At 47.3% G+C, this 23007-nt stretch overlaps 1 protein-coding gene across 1 annotated transcript; it reads right to left on the bottom strand.

Moving 5' to 3' along the window:
• Positions 1-1979: 1979 nt before the first annotated feature.
• Positions 1980-22189, bottom strand: emilin3b (elastin microfibril interfacer 3b). The gene is made up of 5 exons (XM_080853316.1): positions 21841-22189; positions 8596-8718; positions 6911-7236; positions 5447-6003; positions 1980-3857 (listed from the first exon to the last, which is right to left on the bottom strand). The coding sequence occupies exons 1-5, from the start codon at positions 22017-22019 to the stop codon at positions 2523-2525; spliced, it is 2520 nt and encodes an 839-aa protein (XP_080709442.1). The 5' UTR covers positions 22020-22189; the 3' UTR covers positions 1980-2522.
• Between the last annotated feature and the right edge of the window lie 818 nt (positions 22190-23007).

Below are 23007 nucleotides of genomic sequence, written 5' to 3'. Positions count from 1 at the left end.
GAAAGAGACAGAAAGAAGGAGTTAGACAGGAAGGGAAGAGAGAGATAGTGTGTGAGAAGGAAAGTGAGAGAAGAGAGAGTGTGAATGCAATAGACAGAAAAGGAGAGAGAGAGAGAGAGAGGAAGGCAGAGTAGGAAAGCAATAGACAAGAATCAAATGAAAAAAGAGGCAGAGGTTGTCTATATTCTGCTTTCTTGTTTGCTTGTCATCATCTTAATAAATGCCAATGAAGCCTATTTTAACAGGTAAAGGGAGCACTATCCAGACAGACACCTAGAAAAACCGGTTAGGAAAGTATGAGAAAGAGAGACGAGGAGAGGGAAAGAGGGATGAAAACGAAGGCACAGAGAGAAAACGAGAGTGAGACTGTGAGAGTTAGGGGGAGAAAGAAACAGAGTAACCGAGGTAACGTAAGTGAGAAAGAGAGGGAGAGAGCAAGGGAAAGAGAGGGAGAAAGAGAAAGAGAGGGGAGAGAAGGGGAGGGAGGGAGAGAGGGTGAGAGAGAGGGAGAGAGAGGAGAGGGTAGAGAGGGGAAGAGAAGGTAGAGAGGTAGAGAGAGATAGAGAGGGGAGAGAGGAAGAGATAGAAAGAGAGGGGGGAGAGGACGAGAGAGGAAGAGAGGGGAGAGAGGAAGAGAGAGAAGGAGAGGGGGGAGAGGACGAGAGAGAAAGAGAGGGTGGAGAGAGGGAGAGAGAGGGGAGAGAAGGGGAAGGAGGGAGAGAGGGAGATGGAGAGGGAGAGAGGGGAGAGAGGGAGAGAGAGGGGAGAGAAGGGGAAGGAGGGAGAGAGGGAGATAGAGAGGGAGAGAGGGGAGAGGGGAGAGAGGGTAAAGAGGGGAAGAGAAGGTAGAGATGTAGAGAGAGAAAGATAGGGGAGAGGGCGAGAGAAGGGAGAGAGAGGAAGATAGAGAAAGAGAGGTAGAGAGAGAAAGAGAGGGGAGAGAGGAAGAGAGAGAAAGAGAGGGGAGAGGGCGAGAGAAGGGAGAGAGGGAGAGAGAAAGAGAGGGGCGAAAGGAGGAGAGAGGGGGAGAGAGGGAGAGGGAGAGAGAAAGAGAGGGGAGAGAGGGAGAGAGAGAAAGAGAGGGGCGAGAGGGGGAGAGAGGGGGAGAGAGGGAGAGAGAGAAAGAGAGGGGGGAGAGGGGAGACAAGTGTCCAGCTGCTGTGTCAGTAGCGTCTGTTGGCTCTGTTGGAGAGCTGCTCCCGTGCCCAGCGGGCTCTCCACCTTCACCACCGGGGACGCTTCCGCTGCCAGCAGCACCACGCCAGGCCACGCCAGGCCACGCCATGCCACGCACAGCTGATCGCACTAGCGCCAGGCACTCTGGGCATCTCTCTCTTTTTTATTCTCTTTCTCTCTCTCCCTCTTTCACTCTCTATCTTCGGGCATCTTTCTCTTTTTCTTTCCACTCAGTCATCTGTCTATCCTGTTTTTATTCTTCTTCAGAATACGAGGATATTGCTCTTCAAAGACTTTTTATTGTCCTGTTTGTAAGTGAACCCAGCTCTAAATTAAAAAAATGCTCAGGAGCAACAAATCAGTGGATTACTCTTTGAGTGAGAAATGAAAAAGTCCTGGCGTCATTATGACGCATATCAAAGGGATCGTCCTCATTCATCAGGCTCACAATGTTGGTGACCAGGTGTTGATGACTCAGAGGGTGGAACGAGTGATATCCGATCTCATGAGGATTAATTAGCGACGAGAGGAGAGGGAAGAGAGAGGGAAGAGTGTATGCACCTAAACTCTGATCAAATTCCACTATTGCAGAGACAGATAAAAAACAAGATGGACCCCTGCTCCTAACCCCCTCAAATGTCTAAATTTGTTAAATATCAAGAATGTATGTGAAAATATGAGTGCCTGTTCGTGGTGGTGGTGTGTGTGTTTAATCAATAATAGAAAGTATATTATCTGGTAACCAAAAATGTTATCTGTTTATTTTTTTCCTCTGGTGAGTTATCTCTGACACCTGGTGGTGAGAGCGCTTGAACTACCTGGAAGGCTGGTCCGTATTACAATCTAAAAATCACTTCCAACCTTCAACTCCGTCCTTTAGTCACAGATAATTATATTCTCCAGAAAAATCCAACAGTATAAAGAGACATACGGTACATTTCATTTTTGTACACAAAACAATTGTTTACCAAACATTAGCACCATTCATGTTGACGTACAGTATTTTGAGAGGAAGGGACAGATGGACACAGAAAGAGTCGACTGAAAATGGCAGTAAAGACCCGTAGCAGCGTATTAGTCTGGTATCATTTGCTCACGTTTGTTATTCTCATATTTTTGTACAAATACATCTCTAATAACAATGCAGTCACTTTGTCTTCATATAAGTTAAAACTTTAAAATCAATATAAAATGTGGAGAAAATAAAGCAAACCAAAAAATAAAAACAAATTATAGGGTGAAACAGAAAATGCCCTGTAAAAATAATAATTATAATAATAATAAAAACAATATTGCCATATCTTTACAGCTGCATCCCCACTTCATTGGTCTCTGTAGCTGAAATGCTACTGGTCTCCCTGCTGCCCCGTGTGGCCATTTTTGTCCTTGCACTCCTGCAGCCCGTCCTTGAGCTGGGCCAGCTGCTGCGTGTGGCTGGTCAGTGTGCCGTTGACCCGGGCCAGGAAGGTGTCGGAGTGGCTCTCCAGCTCGCCGCGGATACGCTCCAGCTCGTCAGCCAAGTCGGACATCCCGCTGCACTGTCCTTCCACCTGGGCCACACGGCTGTCCACGGCCAGTACTTCCTTCTGCACGCCCAGCGCCGTGCTGCGGCAGCCCTGGAGCTCTCCGGCCAGCCGGCGGCGCAGGCTCTGCAGCTCGCCCTTGAGCTGGATGAGGCGGCGCTCGCCGGCACCCAGCATGGACGCCTGCCGGCCCACCAGCTGCGTGATGCCGTGCACCTGATTGGCCAGCCGCTCCTCGCGATGCTGCCACGTGGAGTTGGCGTGGCCCACCTCCCGCGCGATCACCCCGACCGACTCGCGCAGGCCCTTCAGCGTGCGGTTCACCGAGTTCACGTTGATCTTGAGGAGCGTGATCTCGCCCTCCACCATGCCGGACTCCTCGGCCTCCGTGATCCGCGTCACCAGGCCCTGCAGGGTCCTGTTAAAACGCTCAAGCTGGTTGTCGTGCGAGTCCAGACGGCCGGACACCTTCTTGTCCACCTCCTCGCAGTCGTCTGCCGTCACCTTGCCGGTCTGCCGTCCTCCTCCGTCCTCTCCCTCTCCTCCGCTGGAGCCGGGGGAACAGGAGGAGGTGCACAGGAGCTCCAGGTCAGTCAGCTGCTTCTGCACGCCGTCCAGGTCGGCCTCCACGCGCCTCCGCACCGACTCGATCTCCGTCTCCAGCGCCGGCACCACGTGGCCCTCCAGGAGCGCGGGCGCCGTGGCGTTGCTCAGCTCCTCCACCGCCACAAACAGACGCTCCTCGAGACCCTTCAGCTTCTCGTCCAGCAGCGCGTTGAACCCGTCCAGGGACGTCGGCAGGCCAGGCGGCCAACCGTCGGGCCCACCAGGCCCCCTCTCGGTGGCGGTGATGTTGATCCGATCCTCCATGTCCTCCAGCCGGGTCTCCAGTATGGCCTCGATGTGGATGGTCTGGTCACTGAGGGCGATCTGGAGCTGCCTCTGGGACTCGGTCAGACCCTTGACGGCCTCCTCCAGCAGCAGCACGCGCTGGGAGAGGCTGTTCACCTGGCCGCAGCAGCTGTCGGTCAGGGTCAGGCCCTGGATCTGCGCCTGCAGGTGACCCATTTCCTTGCGCAGGCCCGTCTCGTGGCCGTCCAGGGACTGCTGCATTTGCTCCTGGCCGTTCAGGTGCTCCTTCTCGCATTGCTTCCGCACCTGAGAGGAAAGGAGACCAGAAAATGAATTAGTCTAGAACAGTCTATGTGTCTTACTACAATCAGACACAATCAAATGTCTGTGGAGAGTTTACTAGCCCACAATATGCAGTCAATATACAGTCAAAATGATGCCGTAACATTTACATTAATCATCCTCTCATCTACTGTCAGCCATTCCTGAAAGGGCATGACTTTGTATGATGGATAGAACTCGGAGAAGAGGGGTTGTCCTAAAAAAAAATGGGTTGACAGTGATCTTTGTCAACCACAGGAACAGAGGCAATAGTTTTATCAAAGTGATTTATCTGGATTGCATTTAGAATTATTTCATTGGGTACATTACTCTCAAGCAGGGGTTGCACAGAGTACTCGAGTATTGAAGTAATCGAGCTGCTGCATCAATTTTAGTGTTCCGACATGAATTTCTAGTACTTGTTAATCATGTGGCATGCAAGTGTAAGTGGCATGGGTCCGTTTGCAAATGTTTTTCGTTGTATTGACTACATTTCCCATACTGCTTTGTTTGGAGTTCGGGGTGAAACAGGGCTGCCGTTCGGATAGTCTGTCCAATCGTTTTCTCCGATGGAAAACATCATGAGGTCAAGGAAAGATACGAAGTACAACTTATAAGGACTAACTGTGGTGTTAAGAGAATCCGACTGCACCTACGCTTGGCTGCTAATTATAGAAAGGCGGATGTTATTGACGTGGGTCACATTGATTGGTTGCTGATTGGGTTGTTGCTGCTGCAAGGAATTGTGGGGCAGTGCTATCTCCTTTACCTTCGTAAATGCTTCAGTGTACTGTATGCTAAAGGAGATAGGAAGCATTGAAGCACCTTTCCTATGCATTTAGAGAATTCACCGTATTGATCATGGCTACCACTTAGACACTTCCAGGTCATTTCACTCAGTCTGGAACCTTCCTAAAGCATCTGAACGGGCCCAGGTTTTAGAGGGAGTTGAGAGCAGAGAAGAAGAGTTGGTGAGAGGAAGAGTGTTTAAGAAGGCGCTGAAAGTGTTCCAGTTCTGAACTTGTCTCTGTGGAAATGTTTGCCTACATCACGTAATATCCCCTCCTCAGAATCAATTTCACACTAGCTCACACACTCAGTTTTCAGTTACAGCTGTGGTTCAATAAGAGGAAGGATGATGACAGCAAATAAAATAAACTGGCAACTGTGAATTGTGGACGGATTTCTCAAGGATGGCTGTCACATCAAGTCTGTCATATAATACACTACTAGGCTACTATACTAACGTGCTAAAAACTAGATACAAGACCAAGAGTTATAATCTTGATACTTCATACTATATCATGAATTGTATGCTTTGCTCTATGGGCTGAGACATCAACACCATCACAGTCGCATAGTCCATTACTTGATACAAGACTATGTGACACCATGTTCATTTTTATACGTTTGACAACAGTAACAATTTATTCACATGACATGAACTAGTCGTAATTCATTTAACTTTGGTGAAGAGTTACTCAAAGTTGAATTCCAAGCTGATACAATGAGTTGATCTGCACTGAGAAACAAGGCAGAACTCAATCTGCTGAGGACCCTTCACAAAGCCTTACCTGCCCGATGCGGTCTTCACAGTGGCCCTCCATCTCCAGCAGCCTCTTCTCGAACCCGTCCAGAATCTCGGCCCGCACCCCTGCCAGCCTGGCATCCAGCATGTCCTCCAGCAGCCTGTGGTCCCTGGCCCCTGGTAACGGCCCGCCTGTGGCCCCATCCATCAGCCTCCTCAGCTGGCCGTCGTGGCCCATGACCATTCCCTGGATCTCATCCAGCATGTCGCTCTTCACCCTCAGCTCGTCCTTCACCTCCGTCACCCTGCCGACCAGCTCGCCGTAACCCAGGAAACCGCCTCCGTCGCTGCTGCCGCCGCTCAGGCCGTCCAGGTTGCCGTCGGGGATGACGCCGAAGCCCACCGAGGAGTCGGGGGGCAAGCGCGGGGGGGCGCCGCTCAGCAGGGTGGTCAGGAGCTTGTTGGTGTCGTCGCGCAGGGAGACGCGCAGGCGGTCTTCCAGGCCCGTCACCATCCCGTTCAGCGTGTCCAGACCCTGGGCCATACGCCGCAGGTCGTCCTCCATACGGTCCAGGCGCTCACCTGAGACGCCCACCTTAGGACCTGCGGGACGACAGCAGGGAGAGAGCAAGGAGACAAGAGAGATACATGAAGAGAGGAAGGAGAGAGATAGGGAGAGGGAGAGAGAGAGGGAGAGAGAGAGGAAGGAGACAAGAGAGATAAATCAAGAGAGGAAGGAGAGAGATAGGGAGAGGGAGAGAGAGAGGGAGAGAGAGAGGAAGGAGAAAAGAGATACATGAAATTTAGGACAAAAATACTGCTGAAAATAAAACATTAGAAATGTGAGAAATATATGTTGATTTATATGTACCGTAATAGGCACTTCAAAAAAGAAGAGAGGGACAGCGGGAGACGTAAAAAGAACAAAATGTTAAACCAAAAAAACAATGTAAATGTAACACAATGCTAATGCCAAATTACTTTAAAAACAAGCTGTCATTTCAGAACCCATCATCAGGGTTACAATGGCAATTACAGATAATGGATAATGATGATGTTATATCATTGGAGATAATCTAGCATGAGGAAAAGCTGTCATTTAATGAAAGGTCATGGAGGTATGCATGGCAATTGCCGTTAATGGACAATGATGCTATTATATAATGGAGATAATCTATAGTGAAAATGTGTCATTTTAAATAGCATCGGCCATCTGTTTATGGCATGGTTGTATCAGTCTTATGACAAATTACAAATGTAAGTATTTCCACAGACAACAATGTAGTAGTACAACTACCATTAGACCTGGGAAATTAAATAGTAATATAGTAAATTAGTAATAGTGGAAAGGTCAAAGGGGAAACAAGACCCAGCACACATGTACATGCCGATCCTTATTATTTTCATCCTTCTCTCCCCTTTCTGTGTGATTCTTTCTGCGGGGCCCCGAAACTGCTACACTGCTAACTCCGTCCATGGAAAAGCACTCAAGGGGAGTTTTCAGCCTTACCGTAGTTGGGGCCTCCAGATGGCAGATGTCCTGTGGGGATCTGGGACCTGCCGTCGGGCTGCCCTCCGGGCACGGGGTATGGCTTCCCGGGCTCCAGGTGCCCTCCTGGGACAGGCCTGGGCTCGGACCCCTTGGGCTGCCCGCGGGGGTACCCCTTCACGGCCGGCCGCGGCAGCGCGCCCTTGAATGGGGGCACCATGGCGTCAGGCAGGGAGGTGGGGCCGTCGAAGCAGTTCTCCCCTGTGTAGCCAGGGCAACAGCGCCACTCCAGTTCAGTCACCGTCTTGTAGCCCACCTTGTACTTGGGCTTGAAGAACGTGCGATACCTGTACACACACACACACACACACACACACACACACACACACACACACACACACATCCTCATTATTACTAGTAGGTGGCAGAATCGCTGAACGTAACTCACAGGTTAGACATAGAACCTTTTTTGTTGCCAAGAAACATTCAAGATAGCATGCCTTACTTAGATCTTAAATATCTTCTTATTTCACTTAATTCTTGCTGATTCTCCTACTTAATGCAGCGGCCATATCAAGGACCACTATGCTTTGCTTTACTTTATTTATATATAAGAAAGGCAATGAGAAGATAAAATATGTCCTGGGATTAGGAGACTTTGCAGAGGGATTAGGGGATTTCTGGACAGATTACCATGGGCTGAGAGTGACACTCATGCCTGGTTCTCATCCAGGCTTCCCTGTGATGATGAGCTCCAGACCCCCTGTCGTTTTAAAGGGCTTTAAGGGTTTCCCCCTGACCTAAACCAGTAGAGGGGGCTGTATGTGTGTGTATGCTGTAACCTGGCATGGATTTGATTTCCTCTAACCGTGTCAAATCAGGTCTGTTCTTCCAACTCAAATGTGTCAAATCAGAACTGACACATCTATCAAAACGGCTTCATCTCAGAGAAACAGTATACAAGAGGAGGACATGGGAGGCTTGTCATCTACATTCAGATGTGTTCATTTGAGAAGCCTGAGGTCAGGTTTTCTGCTCATTGAATGTACATACAAATGTAATCACAACATATCATGATTTCTGTGGGACAAAAAGGTGTAAATCATTTGTGTAATTCTATATAAAAAAAGAAATGTGTATATAATTTGTATTGATTTGAATGAATGAATGTTTACAGGAGGCTTTGTTCAGAGCATCAAGGCTAATAGGTGTGCCATTTCACAACATGAGGTCTGATAGGGTGGCGCTCTAACCTAGTATGGGTGCTGCCACCAGGGGGAAGCACTGGAGCGCATCATGAACACACAGACTCAACACACCAGTCCACATGCACTCAGAGCGCTAACACTTGGAGGACTCATGTCCATGTGGTTCACATCAATATCTATTGTGTCTGGTGTTTACAGTAGTTTTATACATGTTGTGCATAGTAACCTCCTGCCCTAGCAGACCCTATACCTATATGCTGTCTCTGGTGGTTTGTATAATGGGAGTTTCATAAGGTCATACTCATCATCGCCTGTTATATATCTTGGCCGGACCGTTTAACAAGCTGTTACTGTGACCACCACCCCAGTCCAGAGAGCTGTTCCAAGTCCAAAGTGCAAAACCCTTTTTTATTTGTATTGCATATGTCATCACGAATATGATGGGCCTGTCAAGAACGCAAGAGAGAAAAGAGTAAACGCCTTAATGGGATTGCTTACATAAGCACTGGGCACTTTTGACCCCAGATACACTTGGTGGTGTACTCCGCCTTGACATAGGTGGCCAACCCATCCTGCATGGTGCACGTGATGTTCCTCTGGACGATAAAGGCGCAGTGGTTTCTGTGGAGGAGAGAGAGACATTAAGCATCAGACACATGATACGTGAGGGGGGGGGGGGGGGAGAAGAAGAAGAAGAAGAAGAAAATAAAAAGAAGGAAAAGGGAGAGTCAATAACAGGATGTCCCTCGCTGGCCTTGGCAATAATGGGGTCTTGCGGGACTGGACGTCTCAGTCCAGCACTAAATGAGACGCATCAGCCTGCACAGCTGCGCCTTCGTGAGGGGCGTTTGAAATGCGAGACGACCGCCAGCGCTGCTCATGCTGATCGGCTTCGCTACATCCTATTCCCCGAGCAACGCGCAGGCCGTTCCAACGGTTTGCTTTGTCGTTCAAATGTGCAACTATAGCAACTGCAAGAACTTTGTACTCGGCCCAAGTTGTGGGGAAGCCACGGTGTTATTTTGTCTTCTTCTTCTCGTATTTCTCTCAGATGTGAGAAGTTGCTGAGTTTCCTGGCTTAAACAATGGAGTGCGTTGCACTTCGCCAGCTGTTGCAACCGCTGCAAGTGCGGACAGGAGAAAACATGTTCATTTTAAGCAGTGCACTTATGTCAGCAGGCAGAGGATTGACATTAGCAGAAGCTGTCAACCGATAAAAGAAATACTGCTAACCAAGTCGCTAGTCGTTATTGATGTCGGCAGCCACAAGCATCTGTGGCACGAAGAGTTTGCGCGCCCCTTCACCTCCACTGTTTACCCAGCAGTTAAGCATGGCTCCAGGGAGTTGGGGCTGAGAGGGGCCGTGACAGAGGTCCTTTCATGAGGGCCACATATGGTCTCTGATGCGGCATGCTATTCAGGAAGCTGAAGCCCTGCCAGGCGATCATCCCTAAGGTAATCTGTCACGTAAGCACCAGGACTGGAGGGTGTGCTCTATTTCAACTTAAAGCTGTGAAATGCACCTCAGAATAAGATACAACATTAGATGCAAAATCTCATGCAGACCTTTGCAACATAACTGGTGGGGATGATACCATTTCCACTTAAAGCAGTGAAATGCATCTCAAAATTATATCCAAGATTAGATGCTAAATCTAATACAGACATTTGCAACATAACTGGTGAAGCTACACTATTATCTCTTAAAGCAGTGAAATGCATAAAGTTCACATTTTCTAGATACTTCCATGCAAAGCACCGTGCATAAACATATTTCCATCCACAGTGTGTATGCCCTGTGGGTATTGTCCCCATGAACAATAGTTAGCACTTTGCTCCACAAGTTGAGATCCAGGTCACAACGTATACAAACCCCAAACCTTTTTTTTTTAAACTTTTTTGTTGATGAATTTATTTTATATGTTGGTGTTTATCTAACTCTGATATTTCACCCGGCACGACCCATCAGGTTCTCTTTGAAAGATGTTAATGCTCTCTAGGAGTGGGTCCAGTGCTCTAGTACTTTCTCCATGGCTGTGTTGTCGTCCCGAGTGGACAGTAATGTTGTTTGTGAGGCAGCGCAGGCTCTGTTGACGTCATGCTAATCGCTAACAGCTTGTTTTCAAATGTGACGGCCTGCCCTCGAGGCAAACACACATATACACACACACACACACACACACACACACACACACACACACACACACACACACACACACACACACACACACACACACACACACACACACACACACACACACACACACACACACACACACACACACACACACACACACACACACACACACACACACACAGACACACACACACACACACACACACACACACACACACACTCACACCTCTTGGTCACTCTTTAACACATGATTACAACTGCTTTTAAAATCATATCATAAAATCCAAGCTGGTTTTATCAGAGTCGTTTCCTCCTTATAACAGCTGGATTTATCGACAGTATAAAGGGCCTTTATGGCCTGTTGTCTGTTTGATTCCAGACAAGCCAAGGTTTGATGCGCGACGAGGGTGATTGACGGTCGCACAGAGCGACTCGACGGGAAGCGCCTGGAGGGGGGTGAAAAACGGTCAGGGATCCGTGATTTGTTTGTCAGGTGCATGACTGGGGAAGGAGAGCGACCTTCATACTAAAAACCCGGGACCTGTGAGCGAGAGGAATCCAGATGTTCACTGCTGAAAGGGTCCAGCCGCCTCTCCTGCTCCACACCACCCCTGCTCTACACACACTTGCACACACACACACACAGACATGTGCACGCACACACACACACACACACACACACACACACACACACACACACTCACACATGTGCACACACACACACACACACACACACACACACACACACACACACACACACACACACACACACACACACACACTCACACATGTGCACACACACACACACACACACACACACTCACACACACACACACACACACACACACACACACCGTCACACACACACACACACACACACTCACACACACACACACACACACACTCACACACACACACGCACTCACACATGTGCACACACACACACACACACTCACAGACATCAGTCACCCCCTTCCTATTAAGAGTGTCTGCCAATGTCATTTTGGCTTGACTGTGATATTCTATCTGGGCAGGTGTCTCTGGTCTTAGTGATGAGAAACACAGAGCCAACTTGGTCTTGGTGAGAGAGCAACGTCTGAGGGAAGAAATCTAGAGAGGGACAAAAAGAAAAAAGAAAAGAAAGAGAAAAAGAAAGGAATGAGAGAGAGAGAGAAGTCAGAGGGAAGTCAAGGGGTGACAACAGAAGACGACCGAGAGAGTGGAAGTCAGAAAAACTTCACTCTGTCACCCAAATTCAGAATCAGATTGTTAGAAACGAGAAGATTTTCTTCTAGTCAAAAGTATTCCATGATATCACACTCTAATTAGCGCCTTGTCAACTTCTTCAGGCAGTAACACACAAAGCAGCTGTCATTCAAACCCATCTGGCCCAGAAATGGCCCCGATGTGGCTCAGATCCGGCCAGATCCAACCACAGTTAGCATCCAGTTGGGGTGTGTGAGATCTGTGTGTGTGTGTGTGTGTGTGTGTGTCTGTGTGTGTGTGTGTGTGTGTGTGTGTGTGTGTGTGTGTGTGTGTGTGTGTGTGTTTGTTTGTGCGTGTGTGTGTAGGTGTGTGTGTGTGTGTGTAGGTGTGTGTGTGTGTGCGTGTGCGTGCGTGCGTGCGTGCATGCGTGCGTGTGTGTGTGTGTGTGGCTTTGAGCATGCTTCAGCTGTTCACCAACGAGACCACACAATGTGAGACACAACAGGAGACAGTGAAGATTATAGATGATAACGATGATAAATGAGTCGGTTTGGGGAGTGAATGTGTGTTATTCAGCTGTCATCCCGAAAGTGTGAAGTGTACGTCTCTTTTATCAGCTGTGAAAAGAAACTCTCATCACCAGAGAGAAAGGATTCAACATGTCGAGGGTCTTCTCAACACACTGATCTACCAATACAAACTTATAAAAGACCACATCAAAAGCCGAACACACACACACACACACACACACACACACACACACACACCATTCTGGCCACATTACCTCCATTGGCCTTCAGTGTCTATGTTCCTGCCGGCCTCCCTAACACATCAGGCTCCATCTCCATGCCATTGAGCCCACTGTAAATATTGCCAGTATTCTGTTTCGGCTACCAGAGCCTGTCCAGCTGTCCCTGAGGTAAAGAAGAATTTTCTTTTTGGTGCTCAAATGTTATTCCAGGAAATCTTTGACCTGCCCGAGCCAGAACAACACACCTCTTATTTCCATCTCGCATTCATTATCTCTCTCTCTCTCTCTCTCTCTTTCTCTCTCTCTCTCTGTCTCCATCGCCCCTTTTCTCTCAACTTTTTGCACTGTCTCGCACCTCGTTGAAACTGTCAGCTCGGGCTTGTTTTTCAGGCAGCCATTTGTGCGCACCAGCAGCAGCCAAAGTGTGATCGTCCCCTATAAAAGAACCCGGCACTAAACCGGGAGCAGAAAAACCTCCACTCTGTTTCAGCTGCTTCGTCTCGTCCAAAGTTCTTTCTTGGGTTTTTTTTCTCCTCTAATATAAAACTTATTTTAAAGTGCCAGGGCCATTTTTTAAATGAACTTCCATCCAAGGAGCAGAGAGAATGAGTAAAGCACCTGTATCAGACTAATGTGATTCAAAGGAGGTCGAGAGAGGGAGAGAGAGAGAGAGAGAGAGAGAGAGAGAGAGAGAATAATAGAGGAATAAAAGAGAGAAAGAAAGAGAGAGAGAGAGCGAAAGCGAGAGCTGTTCTCCATATCTATCTCCCTCTAGCTAACGAGACAGAATCGCTCCTTCAGCAGGCCACATGTTCACCCCTGGAACGTCCCATCAGATCGGCTTTAGTGGGGATCATTACTGTCAACTCACCATCATCTCTGACAAATGATCCCAAGTGGGCTGGACATCAGCGAGGGAGAGGGGGAGCATGTGTAATATAAGCCATAGATATCGCAGGATACATGCCTGGCTTGGGAATGTTTTCAGAGGAGGCCTGGAGCAACTGGATGGGCAAAGAGTTTTGGGACAACCAGAACAAACATGAGTGCCTGGACCAGCAGGAGTTGAACATGAACAATGGTTTGTAACGTCCACCCCACCCACACACACAAACGCACACATGCACACACACACACACACACACACACACACACACACACACACACACACACACACACACACACACACACACTTCACGAAACTCCATCCATCTTCAGAAACAAGTCCCTGAGTCAAACTGCCGTCAGATTGACAGACTGATTCAGTTCACTACACCTTTGTCTCGGTTCAGTCTCACACAGTCACACATTGAATACTCTGTAGCAATGATGTCTGAGAAAGCTCCTACTCTGTGTGTGTGTGTGAGGTCGGGGGGGGGGGGGGGGGGGTAATCTCATTCTGAGGGATAAAATCCACCCCCAAACCCCAGCGCTCAGCACTCTGTGGGATGAAGGGAGACGCATCCGTCTGAGGCCTTGTGTATCCCAAGGAGTTAACTGGCTCTGAGTCGGAACATGTGCAAACACACACAGCCATTCAACAACTTCTCATTATACACACTAATTCCTTGCGCACATAATCTGCTTTACTGCGGAAAATCCTTCCACACTTTTACAGTTCACTATTCAGAATTATATAAAAAGGAGAAAATCACTGCGTTGCGCTCTGAAGCTAGCCTAGCAGTCATGGGGAATATATTAAATCATGGATGTGTTCCAAACAATTAAGTAATTATTAAGAGTCTGGGGTCAATTTCCAGGATTTTTTTATTATTATTATCCAAAATGCATGATGGAAATTGCACTACATGCGTCACGAGAAATCTGCAGTGCTAGCAGGCTGAGTGAGGCCTGATGATGTCCACTAGGAATCTAATCAAAAAGCACTCAAGCTCGCCGTACAGAAGGAGAAGAATAGTCCATTGTGTGACTTTGGCAGTGCTCTACGAAAAACATTTCAAACATTAAAACACCACTCTGACTGTGTGGCTTTTCATCCGGATCCACTGAGATGACATCAGCCTTGGCTGGATCATCCACCATCACATAGTTCAATTGGCTGATCCCGTTCCATTCTGATTTTACAGATCTCACTTTGCACACCCTTTTTTTTAAAAAAACGTGTCTGTGCCAGTCGGAGCGATTAGCGCTCAGCATCGATGCTATGCTTTCTAGGGGCAGAAGAAGGCTAAGTGATTTAGATGTGCCTCTAAGGCTGGGTGCAGTGTAGTGGTGACCTGACCCCCATCTTGAGTTTGAAGTTGACTTCAGCCAGTTGATGGATGCTGGTGATCCATGACCTCTGGCTATCAGTAGGGCCTCTATTGCCGACTGTGGTTGTACACATACACGCACACACACACACACACACACACACACACACACACACACACACACACACACACACATACACGGACTTTAGAATTTATACAAATATTTTAGGGCATTGTATTTCAGCGTTTGTAATAAGGCTGCTCAAGACACCTTAAGATGACACCCACACACACATAGAGTCACACTGTACGGTAAATCGTTTGCCTTGACACACACGCACATACTCACACACACTCACTCACACACACACACACACATACTGTACACACACAAATACTCATTGTCCATCATTCTTATACATCACTGCACCAGCCCCATCCAGTCCTGTTCAGAAAGCCTAACCCGCTTAGACAGACTACATGAGCCCTCCTGTGGAGACAGCAGAAAAGCCAGAAAGCCAACTCAACGTTAAAGCTTTCAGTTCTTTCCAGTGAGCTGTCTTAAGCCAGAGGTTCCTGACAGGAGGCCATTGCCTTTCTGGTCGCAGTTCACCACTTTCGATTGCAACGCCGAAATGTGTTTTTCTAAATCAAAACGTCGGCAGTGTTTAAAAAGGGAGGAACAAATAAATCAACTGACAACTGCTCAACTGCCGATAAATAAAACCCCAAGCCATTTGGGTTTTTTTTGTAACTTGAAAGACATTGATCTAATGCAGAAACATGGCAGCGTTAGCTTATCTCACTGTGAGGATGATCCAAGATTTGAAACGCAGGATTACACAATGAACACAACTCCCAGTAAGCCTCAGTCTGTAAATACACTGTCAGAGTCTGTGAAAATGAATCTGATGCAGAGTGGATTGGCTCATACCTAGGTCTGCATAGCCAAGTCAAGTTATTAAATCTGTACAGAGAAACAGAGACTATCTGAGATATAGAGGTATAGATTATTAGCATCACTGAAATTCCTATTTGTAATGATGCTGTATTCTATGTCAAACCTGGAATAAAAAGCAAATTGACCAGTGGGGACAGTGATGGTGCATATTATTATTCAGTATTGATCATTCCATAACTGTTAAATATTACAATCATAAGTTGTGTTCACCCGCTTATTAGTATACATAAATACTCAGAGCTGTCACTGAGGCTGCCGCTGAGGTCCTTATGAACCCGAAGCGCTTTCCAGAGTGACTTTGAAAACATTGAATACGTATTCAGTATTGTTGCATCAGTATGTGTACTAACAGCGTATCAAAACCACAACCCTGGTTTTATTAACCCCTTGGGGAATTTGGATAGTCCCCCTACAGAGACGCCCTCACAGATGGTTTTGTTGAAATTTAAGTTCAGTCTTTCTAATTGTTCATTGAACATCACCTTCACCAAACCTAACTCTTTACCTTAACCTTAACCATACATTGTTGTTAACAGTTTTCTTATAATCTGAGCATCTGTAGATAGTCTATAGGGGACCATCAGAATAAAGAGTGACCACATCATGGTTGATCATTTCAGCTGCATGACTATTAGAGTCCCATAATGGTCTTGTGTTGTGGAGCCAGACGCAGTGAGTTGGTGTGCGAGACTCCCACTAATCGCTCTGGTTCTCCCTACAGTGCTGCTTGACCATTGTGATCATTGTCTGAGTTGTCACTACCAATGAAGGGAGCACCACAATGGACTCCGTCTGGGGAAGGTAGTGGGTAGAGAAAAGCCAACGCCGCGCTCCGCTGGGAGAGACAGAACCTGAACCCACAGAGGACACCAAGGATATGTCACAGGGGGCCGACTGCTCTGTGATGTTTGAACCGCAAATTATGCCATCTTTATTGCTTTATTGTGTGAGTCTCTCTCTCTCCCCTCTCTCTCTCTCTCTCTCTCTCTCTCTCTCTCTCTCTCTCTCTCTCTCTCTCTCTCTCTCTCAGTGTGTGTTGCAAAGGACTGATGATTTGCCCGAAGACTGTGCACGTGAACAGCCCTTTTGCTTCTGCTGGGTCACTCTGTTAGTGTATGTACCCTTCATGGCTCTACTTGTACATCCAATCAGAGTGCAGTCAGGGGATGCTTGCACTGACGGTACCCAGTGGCGGGAATAGTAGAGCAGTGGACTGGCGATGCAGATGGTGTTAAGGCATAAAGATTACAGTTTAAAGTTTAGTGTTTAAATTGTGTGCGTTCAGATACCTGTAAGCAGGGATGTGCACAGGAGTGGGCTAAGGTTGCTCGGGCCACTGCCCGTTTGCCCTCCTCAACTGAAGTTGCCCCTCTGAAGGAAATGTATATATATTTGCGATCAGGGGACGAGGGCGTGGCAGCAACGGTTAGTGAGAGTTTAAAATGATATTGGCAAAATTTGCGATCAGATGATGGGGGCATGGCAGCGGCGGTTAGTGAGAGTTTAAAATGGTATTGGCAAAATTTGCGATCAGACGACGGGGGCGTGGCAGTGGCGGTAACTGAGAATTAAAAATGATATTGGCAAAATTTGCGATTAGATGGTGGGGGCGTGGCAGTGGCGGTTACTGAGAATTTTAAATGATATTGGCAAAATCTGGCAATAATGTGTTGCCCCTTTTTTCAAGGGCAGAGCAACTGCCCTTAAAAAATTCCTGTGCACGTCCCTGCCTGTAAGTATCTTTACTGTTCCTTTTGTTATCTTTAGTTTATTCTGCTATCAGTATGTGTTTCTTATACAGGGCATTGATGTTTTAAATCCGTTGTATGATCGCGGGTGCATATTTAATTAATGCCGCATAGCAGTTACGTTATAAATGTGTACATAATCTTTGTTAGGGAATTAGTGACATGTTTAGCATAACCTGTGCTGTTTAGCAGCTAGAATGTAATATATTAAGTGAATAATGTAGGAAGTAGTGTCACTTTAGTTACATGAGAAACTTGTTGAGTAATGCTTTTATAAATGTGAGGTTGTGACTAGCTTTATATTGTGAGATGTATATAGGTATGATTGCTAAGTATCTCTTTTGTATTGTGTTTCTTTGCAGAACCACACACGTATACATAACCTAACCACACACGCAAATATAACCTAAACACACATACAGACACACACAAACACACCCTATATTCATTCCATTAATTCCAATTTCATAATAAACATCAATTGGATTGTATATCATTTAAGACAATTTAATCAGATGCACCACAGTGGCTTCTAAACATTTCTAACCAGAAAAACAAATTCTCCACAACAGTGTGTGTGTTAAAATGTGTGAGTGAGAAATCCTTCAAATTCTGCGGATTGTATTCAAATGGCATTATCCAAAACCAAAGTCAAATTTTGTCAGCTCCAAGAAACACACAGCTTTGTGTGTGTGGGTGTTTGTGTGTCTGTTTGTGTGTGTGTGTGTGTATATGTGTGTATGTGTGTGTGTGTGTGTGTGTGTGTGTGTGTGTGTGTGTGTGTGTGTGTGTGTGTGTGTGTGTGTGTGTGTCTGTATGTGTGTTTGTGTGTGTGTGTGTGTGTGTGTGTGTGTGTGTGTGTGTGTGTGTGTGTGTGTGTGTGTCTGTATGTGTGTTTGTGTGTGTGTGTGTGTGTGTGTGTGTGTGTGTGTGTGTGTGTGTGTGTGTGTGTGTGTGTGTCTGTATGTGTGTTTGTGTGTGTGTGTGTGTGTGTGTGTGTGTGTGTGTGTGTGTGTGTGTGTGTGTGTCTGTGTGTGTGAGTGAGTGGGTGGGTATGCAGTTTTATGGCGAAGAATAGAGAATGGAGGCGAACACAGAGATCTCAGGTTTAAAGGCAAATCTTGTGCCCCATACACCACATGACCGAGTAGGAGTGCCAAAGAACACACGCAGAACTAGACACAGAAGGCAGCTCCTATACACACACACACATCACTTAAACACTAATATATTGAGAGATACACTAACCAACACACCAGAGCTACACAGGCATCAAATAACACAGCACACGGCTGAAATGATAACAGTAACCCACACCAACATAGAGAGACACAGAAGGGGGGGACATTCACCACACTATTTCAGAACATTAGGCACAGAATTAAACATTAACATTCCGCAAAGCATTATGGGGCCAACTATTACCCACACACTTAAGCGCTGCCACCCCCTTGCATGCTACAATATTTATACAGGAGCGATCACTAAAATCAGAAGACATGCTGGCCTTTACACACATACTAACACATACATAGGCTCTAAGACAGAGCTCTAAATCACATCAAATCTATACTGGGATGGTTATGGTCCGTGAATATGGTCAGTCTAGGAATGCGTCCATTGTTGTGGCGGTAGCTAATTGGAGATCATTGGCGCCATAGACTTGTAAAGTATTTGAAGACATAATTCCTGTGCAATGCTGATTATGGATTCAGCACGTCTAACAGAATGTCAGAATGTCTTTTTTTGTTTTGTTTGTTTTGTTGTTTGTTTTAACTGTGTGCATCCACAAGTCCCTTGTGGCAGCATCACTGAGGCATCTTGGCCATTTCATCCAGACTCCCATGCAAAGCTCCTGAGCCGGCCCAGATTAAAAAGCCCCAGTTGGGTGTGGAATGTGTGACCACAGGGGGAAGCCCTGTCGGCCGACCTGCGAGACAGGGGTGAGGGGGGGTGGAGGGTCGCAGTGCCCATGGGGTAGGTGTAGGAGGGTCGGAGGGGTGTGGGGGGTGGGGGTGGGGAGGCAAGAGGGGCAGGGGGTGGAGGGGGAGCAGCAGGTAGCTGAGGAGCTGTCCAGATGCATCCCACTCCTGGAGCAAGCCAAGCAAAAGAGGAGAAGAGGAGGGTGGGAGTCTGGAGTTGAGTGTGTGTGGGACTGTGTGTTTGCATGTGTGTGTGTCTGTGTGTGTGTGCGTGTGTGAGTGTGCGCACGTGTGGGTGTGTGTTTGGTTGTATGTGTGTGTGTGTGTGCGTGCACGTGTGTGCGTGTGCATGTTTGTGAGTGTGTGTGTGTGTGCTCAAATGTGTGTGTATCTGTGTGTGTGTTTGTTTGGGTGTGTATGTGTGTATTTATGGGGTGTGTTGCTGAGGCAAGCACAAAGGAGAGGGAAATATATAGGGCCCCACGTTATACGAGGTGTCCTTAGGTACAGTATTTACTTCTTATTAAGTACTATGTACTTTTGATATTGGTACATGCTACAAAAATGTATACTTGGGGTCAGAATAAGGGGTAAAGTCAAGGTTAAGAGTTGCCACAGTGTGCACTTCCTTTAAAAGTACCTTGGATTATGTATTGCTTAGTACACTATTGTTTCTAATAACAACGTTTTACTGCAATGATGGCACTAAATTATAAACTGGGATTATTCATGTTCTTTGAGGACCATGCATCCACCCTGAGCGATACACCCATTGCTCTCCCAACCCTCTGCCCTTCTCTCTGCCCCAGTTAGATGGTTTGAGGCAGGCGAATGAGTTGCACATAAACAATGTCGTGGGTTAATGCTTTGTTAACTAATTGGCTAAGCTCTCTACTGTCTGAGTGGTGATGGTGGGAATGTGGGGAGAGAGGGAGCGAGAGAAGGAGAGAAAGAAAGAAAGAGAGGAAGAGAGAAGCATGGACACAAAAAAGGCACAGAGGGATAGCCAGGACGACTGTACTGTGTGGACACAAATCTCAGCAGCTGTCAACCGACTGGATATATTTCACATTTCATGTCTGCCTTTGAGCAGATAACCTCTGTGGCCCAGGGTACTCCGAAACACACACACACACACACACACACACACACACACACACACACACACACAGGGGCGGAGTGGGACACAAAAATCCACCGGGACAATTCTGACTGCACCGGCCCACCACCGGCCCACAACGTGCCCAAAACTGGCCCAACCCGCATCCCCTCCACCTCCCATATCAACTACACAAACAAACGGGCGGCTTTTGATCATTATTGTTAGATTTAGTGTTGATGTGTGGGTGACAGACATGACAGTGACAGTGTATTTGTATATGTACATTTATGGAAATACGGAACAAATCGCGTCCCGTATTGGCTCAAATGTTATGCTAATTCGCAACAATGTGTCCTGTCAACTCACTCGCATTTAGTTGACGGCTGGTTGAATAAATCCGTAATTCTTGTACATTTTGATGCACTTTCCTCCAGCATCCGCCTCTTTTTCAGTCTGGCCTTTTTGCCCCCTCCTTTCTCCTTTCTCTTATGTCCCTCAATCAGGTCCACTTCACCTGCTCTCTCTCGCTGATAGCCGCTAATTTATCTCCCTGGGTTCACTTGATAAAGGCACAACGATACGCATTTCCCATGAGGCAATTTGCTCCGACCATTCTACATTCAACAAAAAACGAATTCAATCGCTGGCCAATTTATATTTGTGGTCATGAAAGTAGCCTAATGAAGCGTCTGAATAAAAAAGAATTACATCAATATAGGAGGCTAAACAAAAATCAGAAGGTTGGATTAATGGGAGTGAGTTTGACACACACCATAGGTGTGATGTACAGAGACAAATAGAGCTATAAATAGTGGTTGGACTTCTAGATCACATAACTCTCAGAGAACTTAGAGATTATTACGGGACCATGATTTGACGTACATGCAGTCTCGATGGGCCGCTCATGAATTTGACACGACGGCTGCGAAGGCCGGTCTGCAGGCTGATTCTCGATAGATTATTGGCCGACCGGCCTACCGGGAAAAATCCCGGTCCTCCCGATGGCCACTCCGCCCCTACACACACACACACACACAAGCACACAAACACACACACATACACACACACACACACACACACAAAACCATCTGTATGAGTTCAGTGGTAATTGGTTCCTCTGGCCAGAACTCGCAGTGAGGGCCACAGACAGAATCCCAAGCATGCCGCCTCAACATTTCAACACTCAAGGCACAGACCTCCTCTCCCCTATCAAACATTTCAAAACACACGGTGTAGATCCCCTCTCTCGCTCCATGTAGCGCTGTATGGGTCATTGATCAAGTTTTAAACGTTATTTATGCAAGCTAAAAGCCCCCATCTGTAAAAGCACAATCCTTCATTTGTTCTGTATCCCGCGCGCCTAATCTCCATCATAGGTGTGTTCCTACAACGTCTGAATCATCTCCCGTAAGTCTTCCTGCATGTGTATGCAGCTTGCGTTTAAAACCGCTAAACAACAGACATTAACATGACGTGCGGCTGTCATATGCTTTTCACGACATGACAGCTTTTTGGGAGACAGAATCCCACAGAGGTGCACTAACAAAAACATCAGTGTCTGTCAGCAAGCGGAGACTGATTTGGATTCTACAAACACGTGTGTGAATGTTTTTAAACACGGGGAGGTTATACAGAGAGAGAGAGAGAAAAAGGCAATTTATTTAAGGTGCAACACAAGGGTTGTTGAGCGGGGTGAGACTTACTTGTGACGGGTCATGGGCTTCACAGGGTTGTAGTGGTGTGGGTTGACCCCACCCTTGTACAGGTTATATCGGTAAGGGGCTCCGTAGAAAGTTCCTTTGGCGTCCACCAGTGACAAAACCAACAGAACCCCGAGGGCAAAGGACAGAGGAGCCCATCTGGGGGCCATGGTGTCCACCATCCAGCTGGTCAATAAATGAAAGACTATTATCGCCCCCAAAAATGTGGGGCTTAAATTTATGGGAAAAAAATTCTCTCTTCAAAAAGTTTTTGAATTTAAAACAAAAACTTCAGCCGTACTCTTTGCAATCCCCTCGGTGGCTGTGCTTGGCTGTTTGTTTTAGTCGCCTGTGTCCCCTCCAAGGTTCCCTGGAGCGTTCAGTCTCCTTCAGTTGGTCGCCGCGGAGACGTGCCGCCGTGGAAACATCTGCGCTGGCATGGCCTCGCTGCCTCCAGAAGTCCTGCACACGCTGCAGAGGGAGCAGAGCACGCAATGAGAAACAGAGAACAGGGCACACAGAGACACACTGGACACAGCAGCAGCAGCAGCAGGAGGAGGAGGAGAGAGAGGAGAGAGAGGAGAGAGAGAGAGATAGAGAGAAAGAGAGAGAGTGGTATAAGGGGGGCAGAGGAGGGGTGTAAGGGGACTGGCAGGAAGTGTGAGAGAGAAAGTGTCACACTAAGCACAAGAAAGCAAAGGAAAGTGAGAGAGAAAGTGAGATACAGAGAGACTCAGAAAAAAAAGAGAGAGAAAGAGAGGGAGGGAGGGAGGGAGAAAGGGGCAGTGAATGCAAGAGCCGAGGCCACATACACAAACGCAGCTGCAGGGGGATGGAGGGACCTGCTGACTTAGCTCTCGCAGGCAGACGACTGAGGACTCTCACTCTCACTCTCTCTCCCTCTGACCGGGAGCTTGCCTCTCCCTCTGCCTCTTCAAAGGGGGCAGGCAGCCAGGGCCGGGACATTAGCATACCCCTCCCAAACCGCTGCCTTGAAATGTAATCCAAAAAGGGGGGGACACCCAAGGAAAAGTCTCTCTCTCTCTATGTCTCTGTCTCTCCCACCCTCCCACTCCAATCTGATGGAAGCCAAAATAGCCATAACCATGAAAACAACTGTGTTGATATAGCCTTTTGATCTTACCTACACTCTCTCTCACTCGCTCACCC

This window comes from Sprattus sprattus (assembly GCF_963457725.1).
Source record: "Sprattus sprattus genome assembly, chromosome: 16".
In the NCBI taxonomy this organism is placed as follows: domain Eukaryota; kingdom Metazoa; phylum Chordata; class Actinopteri; order Clupeiformes; family Clupeidae; genus Sprattus; species Sprattus sprattus.
The sequence above is the reverse complement of the archived record's forward strand: the minus strand, read 5'-3'. Positions and strand labels throughout refer to the sequence as shown.